Source organism: Asparagus officinalis, chromosome 6 (assembly GCF_001876935.1).
Source record: "Asparagus officinalis chromosome 6, Aspof.V1, whole genome shotgun sequence".
In the NCBI taxonomy this organism is placed as follows: domain Eukaryota; kingdom Viridiplantae; phylum Streptophyta; class Magnoliopsida; order Asparagales; family Asparagaceae; genus Asparagus; species Asparagus officinalis.
In genome coordinates, this window is record NC_033799.1 from 31,279,313 (window position 1) to 31,286,322 (window position 7,010).

Here is a 7,010-nt window from a genome sequence, read left to right on the forward strand (position 1 = left end):
GTTTCATCTTCTACCAACATCATCTTGTGATGAAAATGTAAGTTCAGTTTTTTAATTAAATAAGAAAGAATTGCCAACAACTTTACTGTAAGCCTAAGGTGAGGATCCTTAACTATTGTGTTTAAGTTGATAGCTTGAGGCATAAACATGATTAGGTTACATTTGTTGGAGCTGCATGAGAAATATACTTGATGGGAATATTTATACATAGGGTTAACAAGTTGTCCAATTCAAGCTTCTTCTACACTCTACTCCTGTATGGGCAGTTAGCATAACATTGGGCTAACTGTATGTTTTCGTGACACTTGCTCTATGACTGAGACTTGTCTATTATATTTACCCAAACAGACATTTTTTCATGTGTTTTCTATTTATATATTTACTTACTGTAGACTTTTCAAATTTTATGATATTCGACTGTGTTGCATGGGTACAGGTACGGGATACGGCAAATTTGTAAAAGGTAGGGTATGGGGACACGGCTACCTAAATATTTATGTATGCATATTATATGTTGGAATTAATAAGTTACATTAGATCAATATTGTTTTCAGTCACGTGTTATGATAATTAAAATCCCTATAACATTTTCATGTTTCTTTTATTATGTGGATTATAAATTGAAAAATCGCTAGTTTTTGAACTTGACATCCAAACGGCACTTTAAAATCATAGTTAGGAAGCTGATCCATCTCCAATGAGTTTCAAAAAGTGGATGTGAAGTGTAGGATATACGTTCAAAAAATCTATGACAAGTTTCTTAAATTCAAACATGTATTGTATAATTGACCAGATGCCCGAATAAATGTATGCATATATGTAAGGAGTGTCCAATGAGTTTGGGTATGGTTATGTGTACATGTTGGGTATGGGTACGACACTCCGGTTGGAGTACCCAGGTAACACATTATTCAACCATAGTGACCTATTTATTTTCTTAGTCGACGTTTTACTTTTTTAATTGGCGTTGATGATCGCTCTTGTAATTCATTGATTGTTCACAGTTTATATGTTATAAAGAAGGTAATACCATTACAAATGAAGTATTATTATAGTACATTGATAGATTAAAAAGATAATTGTTTTAAGGGAATAGATATATCTTTGCATCTAAAATTTGTTATCTTTATTAGAACAAAGAAGCAAATCTAAAAGTTATATAAATATTTAGATGCATTCTTCTTTTAATATTTTTCAACCCTGTAAGTTTGGCTCCTGAACCTCTCAGTAACACAAGTAACACATGGTGTTCCAAGGATGGGACCTCTTTTTTCCTCTGACCCACCATGCAATCAATGGAGCACTCCATTGTAAAGTTCTCCCACGCTTCATGTTGGTCGTTTGGTTGAAATAATTTTTTATATACCGCTGAGAAAAGATGGTTGTCAATAGATTAAGTTGCCCAACTTGATCACACTATAAAAAATAGATGGTCTTCTGCATGATGGACCATCAGTAGAACCTGAAAGAACACAACTCTTCCATATGATTTCATGTTGTAAAACTTCAGCATGCTTTTATGCAGATCTAATGCAACTGCACTATCACATAGATCTTCCAATATTATCCTGTACGTAGCACAGTACATTGCATTGCAGGGATCCATAAACGAGCTTTAATTGATCAGTTGTCGTAACTTACATTTATTGGTGGATGTCTAATAATGCACTTCAATTAAAGCTGATGCGTTAACACTGATTATGGCAGTGACAACTATGGTGAAATTTTGATTAACACAATGATAGCATATGCTTACCTGAATGTCCAAATTGATAGAACCAAGGAGGTAATGCTTGCAATCCTCAGTCTGTACGTCTTGTTAGGAAGAACATTAAACACCATAGGTACATACTGACTGTTACTTACATTGCAAGTGTTTTTTCCATGTGCAGTTGCAAGAGAACAACCGTACTGTATTCTACCATTAATCAACAGGCTTTGCACGAATACATGGCAATCAGTAGCTTAATATACTTGAAATGAAATATCAAGCAAAGAAATTTGGGGTTTCTTCATCCAGGAAGGTACTTAACTGTTATCTGTCTTCAGCTTATTTGCTGTTATTTGAGATTTATAGCTGCGACCAACTGTTTTTAAATTGATGCATGTAAGGTCCTAAGAATTATTCTCGGTCTGGTTTCTTATTATATCATTGTTTTAAGTACTTTGACAATAATTTAAGACAAATATTGTTTGTTTCATCTCTGATGGTGACACAAAATTCTTGAATATTGAGTGAAAATTACTATGTATTATACCTCATTTCATTAAATTCTGTTGTTTTTTTTCCCTTTACAACTTTGAGCCTTCCAGTTTCATGATGTTTATATAATTTGGTGGATTTACATCTTTTTCACTCTGTTCATCTTTTTCAAGTTCAATAAATTTGCAGTGATTTAGAAGGTTGATATCAAGTTGGTAACCTGTCTTATATGTCTGTTACTGTCTTATATGATCTGGTCATCTCCTTTTGAAGCATTCAGACGTGTGCATGCCTGATGTACTCCCATGAATACTAATATCATGTTTTAATGTGTTATAACTTCCATTACTACATTATAGCTTGGCTAATTACTTATTGCTATTAATAATAATGAGACTTCTAAAGTCCTCACCTGCGGTTCACCAACCCAACAGAAAGGTTTAGAGGAAAGACCAGCCATCTTAGCGTATACATTCTCATGGTACCAGTCGCTAAATATCAGGTTTATCTTCTCGTCAAACTGTACGGGCTTTTCTCCCCTTCAGCCATGTCCACAATCAGAGATCCGTACAACCCTGCTGCCCTTTGCATACCGTAGTACCCATGGTAGAAATATGTCGCCGGCTACTCCCCAAAATTGCTTTTAGAAGTACAGAAAAATAATTAACTAAATAAATATGCATCTTTTTAGAATGTGGAGAGGGCAAAACTAGTGGAATATTGCTGTTACTGTTACCTTGTCAACCTTAAATCTGTGGATAAAAGTTTCTTCTGGGTTGATTACACATTGTGAGATGGAGGCTGTTCCATCAGTCCATGGCGTTCCAAACTGCAATGCAAAGGTCAATGCATCCCTCAAATTAACTTCAATGTGCACGCAATATATATGAAAAAAATTGGTATGAGGTTGTTGCTCATTTTGCTAAGTGAACTATTAAGAGATAGACCAGTGATCAGACTCATTCAAGTTGTTTCATTGGTGTATATGGATCTAATCACTTGTCTTTTGGCTCATTTTGCTAAATGAGATGACAACGCATGTTCATTGTATCCATGTGTCTAAAGACGAGAATTGGTGTTCCCTTTTTACTATATTGAGTGGTGGGCCCCAATGTATCACACACTACGTTACCTGGACTCGGGTACGAGTATCCGATACGGGTGCGGATCCGAGTGTCCGATACGAAAACGAGTATCCGATACGGGTGCGGATCCGAGTGTCCGATACGAAATTTCTAAAATTTGTGGATACGGGGACACCGTCCTAAATTTCGACACGGGTACGTGGATACGATAATAAAAAAATATTAAAAGTTTAATCAACAATTCAACATGTGAAAGGCTTTGTAACGTTCCAACTTCCATCATTCTTCATTACATGCAAGCAATTAACAATTATATTAACTATAGCAATTTTACTATGTTTAATTTTAAATTCTCAATAAAATAAATTCATTCCTTAAAATTATAAAGTAAACTTATTTGAAACTTTGACTTTATATTCCACGTAAGCATCAAAAAATAATATATATATATTTACAGAATTTACAGATGGGCCTTGACATTCAATCCTCAAGTTTCATGTCTTAATACCACAAAAATTTACAGAATATCAATTTTTACAGCCCAACCTGAGCCCAACTCAACAAATCCCCATATACAATGAATTAAAGCAGCGCCCCACAACCATATGCAATGAATTAAACCAGAGGCCCAACCTCAAGCCCAAACGCAACACAACCCATATAAAAGCCAAATACCCAGCTCCTCTCCAGAACCCTAGAACTTCATTCCCTCTCCCCGTAGCCGCCGCCGCAGCAGCCGAAGCAAGCAAGCGAATAGAAGAGATGCCGCCAAAGTTTGATCCCTCTCAGGTCGTGGACGTGTACGTCATGGTCACCGGTGGTGAGGTGGTTACTGTGAGCTCCCTGGCCCTGAAGATCGGGCCGTTCTTCCTCAAGAACCGCAGGTGCGATCTGGCCCTTCTTCCATCTTTTCTTTCTTTATTTTTTTGGTTTTGTCGATTCACACACCTCGCCGTATCCGAGTGCCAACCACTGTATCCGACCCGTATTTCGTACGCGGATCCGTGTCGGGTCGTATCGACGCCGGTACGGCGGTCAAACCGCCGTGTCCGAGTAACGTAGATCACACATGCATACCATCAGTTATGATTTAGACTATAGTGGTCTAGATGTGTGTCGCAGCGCCACAACAGCCTACATCGTGGAGAGGACACTAACCTCTGGTTACTATGTGTGCATGTGCACACATGCACGTATGTCTGTGTGTATGTGTATACACGTGTGTGTGTGTCTGTCTGGGATAGAAGAGAAAAAAGGCAGATTATATTAGAGGGATAGAGATAAAATTTAAACACAAACATGCTCAACAAGCACTAACTGTGAGTGGTTAGCTGGAACATGTTATAGAATTCGGTCCCTCTCGATTGCCATCCAATTTAGCACTGTAGAGACCTCTTTTTCGAACATAATCCTCTACTTTATCTAGTAACATTTAGATAGTTGTAGAATATAAGTAGCACTATATCTCTTATTATTCTCAATTTTCATTCAAAACGAATTATAATTGTGAATATTATGTTATTAATAGAAAACATTATGTACCTGTCTAATACCATGCCAACAATTCCCCCAGTGTCAAACGCATTCTTAACGTCAACCACAATAGTATCTTTGCCCTTATCATTGCTCCTGGAAACTGGCCGTTAATTATTATCATAAAATTTCCTCACAATCCGCCAACCAAAGTATATAGCCCACCTCCCATTTGAAATACCTAGCCTTTGAAGCCAAGAAACTCTCAGTGACAATATACACAACAGAAACATAAGAATCTTGGTTGCCGTCTTTTGCAATAATATAAAATATTTGATGAGAAAGAGGAAAAATGGATTATTGAGTTAGTAAGAGCAGGTGACCTAGGTACACGCGTGCAACGTACACATGTTAGAAAGTTAATTTTAGCAAAGTGGGCACTTTTAGTATGTATGGAGATTTGCAATTTTGTGGACACTCACATATGTTCTCCATTCCCTGTCACCTTAGGCATTTTCAGTGTGTTAAATTAGTCTTACATAGCCTGTCATTGCATTATTAAGATTTTATAGACTTGGACTACTTTTGGATTAGTATATAATTCCTTGTACTGCATGAGTCCAAAAATAGACATCTTTTATGCACCATTAGTATAATGAACCAGAATCTTACATACTCAAGAAACATGAGAATCTTGATTGTCAAAGTATCAAATGAGAACGAGATTGAGAGAGAGGTATTGAGTTCTGAGAGGAGATGCGCTACAGCTACTTATGTGTAGGAAGTTTGCTTTAGCAAAGTTGGTGGATTTTGCATGTATGGGGTTTGCAAGCTTGTGTGGACATTTGCATACTCTCCATTCCCTATCACCTCAGTCATTTTCTATATGTGAACTTACTTTAAAGTTTAACTTACCTTAAAGTAGCTTCTTTGCATAATTGAGATCTGTTGTCGACTGTGTCATATAGTAGGAAACAGGAGAAATAGATCACGAGGGCCAGTTATTGCAAAAACTACTAGATTTTATGAAAGGTTCCTTGTGTATGAGTTTGAACGGAGATGCAACTTCTGTAGGGGTCGAATGGACAACTGCATGTTTCATGTTCTGGATTAATCCACAATTAAGCGCATGGTTTAACAGATAACCATATATGGTTGCAGACAAATGGACCTAATAATATAGAAGCTCATTTTATGGTTTAACAGATAACCATATATGATTGCAGACAAATGGACCTAATAATATAGAAGCTCATTTTATATATGCGTAAACGTGAGCTGGTGTATTACATTATATTGTCTGCGTGTTGCAATGTTGATACATTAATCATTCAGCTGCTTAGTCATGATCTAGGTATATTCATGATATAAGCTGTAAGGACTTGTATGTATACGTGTTAACATTACATCAGTCAAGGAACTGTAGTGATTCAGTAGCCTGTTTATCCTGTAGATTTAACATCGGGTGTCACTGCACATTAAAATTTGAAGAATCATATTAGCAAGTCAAGTTAATATTGCCAAACTGATCCTTAGTTACACACTGAATGGAGGAGTTATCACAAGTTACTCCCAGTTTCTATTGGCCTAATCATGACATTTTCCTATATCTTTTGAAGTTGTAAATTATGTTAGATCTCCATCATAAAACTTGAGATCTAAAACCATATAGCCATGATTAATTCAAAGAGATTAACAAGGATCTAAAAGAGCGGAAGCTTATACCTGAATCCATTGCTTGATCTTGATTTTGGGTTTTGGATCTTCTAACCTTAGGGTTCTCTCTAAAACCGAATTTCTCTAGCTAGATGGGGGTGTAGAGAATTAGAGAATGTAACCCTAGGTTAGGGACCATAACCCCTTATTTATAGATGTTATACTTTTGTAATTTAGCCCCTCAATAAATTACAATTACAACCTGGTATCTGCACATATAACCCCATGACTTATTTAAATACCAAATTAACCCAACTTAATTGATCACTTCAGTGGGTTATCCTGAAAGATAGCAATACACATTGATTAATCATATGTGCCCACAAATAGATTTATTAGATTAAATCCAACAATCTCCCACTTGGGCACCATATGATTCCTTAAATTGTGTATAACCTTATGAGCTCAAAAATTGCTATCACTGAAAATGTATTTCCGAACAATCTCGTCCATTGACTATATCAATATAGGATCAAAGCGGCCTTCGTCACATTTATCGTGACTCGACCCATCAATGGTCACATATACCAATA

The 7,010-nt window shown here is 36.4% G+C and overlaps 1 protein-coding gene across 1 annotated transcript; it reads right to left on the reverse strand.

Moving 5' to 3' along the window:
- On the reverse strand, window positions 1,737-5,112 carry LOC109846013 (L-ascorbate oxidase-like; the record flags this gene model as incomplete). Its single annotated transcript, XM_020415235.1, is given in 8 exon segments — window positions 1,737-1,942; window positions 2,620-2,725; window positions 2,728-2,827; window positions 2,940-3,032; window positions 4,831-4,850; window positions 4,853-4,900; window positions 4,903-4,950; window positions 4,953-5,112. Coding segments are annotated over 8 exon segments (765 nt in total), but the record flags the coding sequence as incomplete, so codon positions are not given.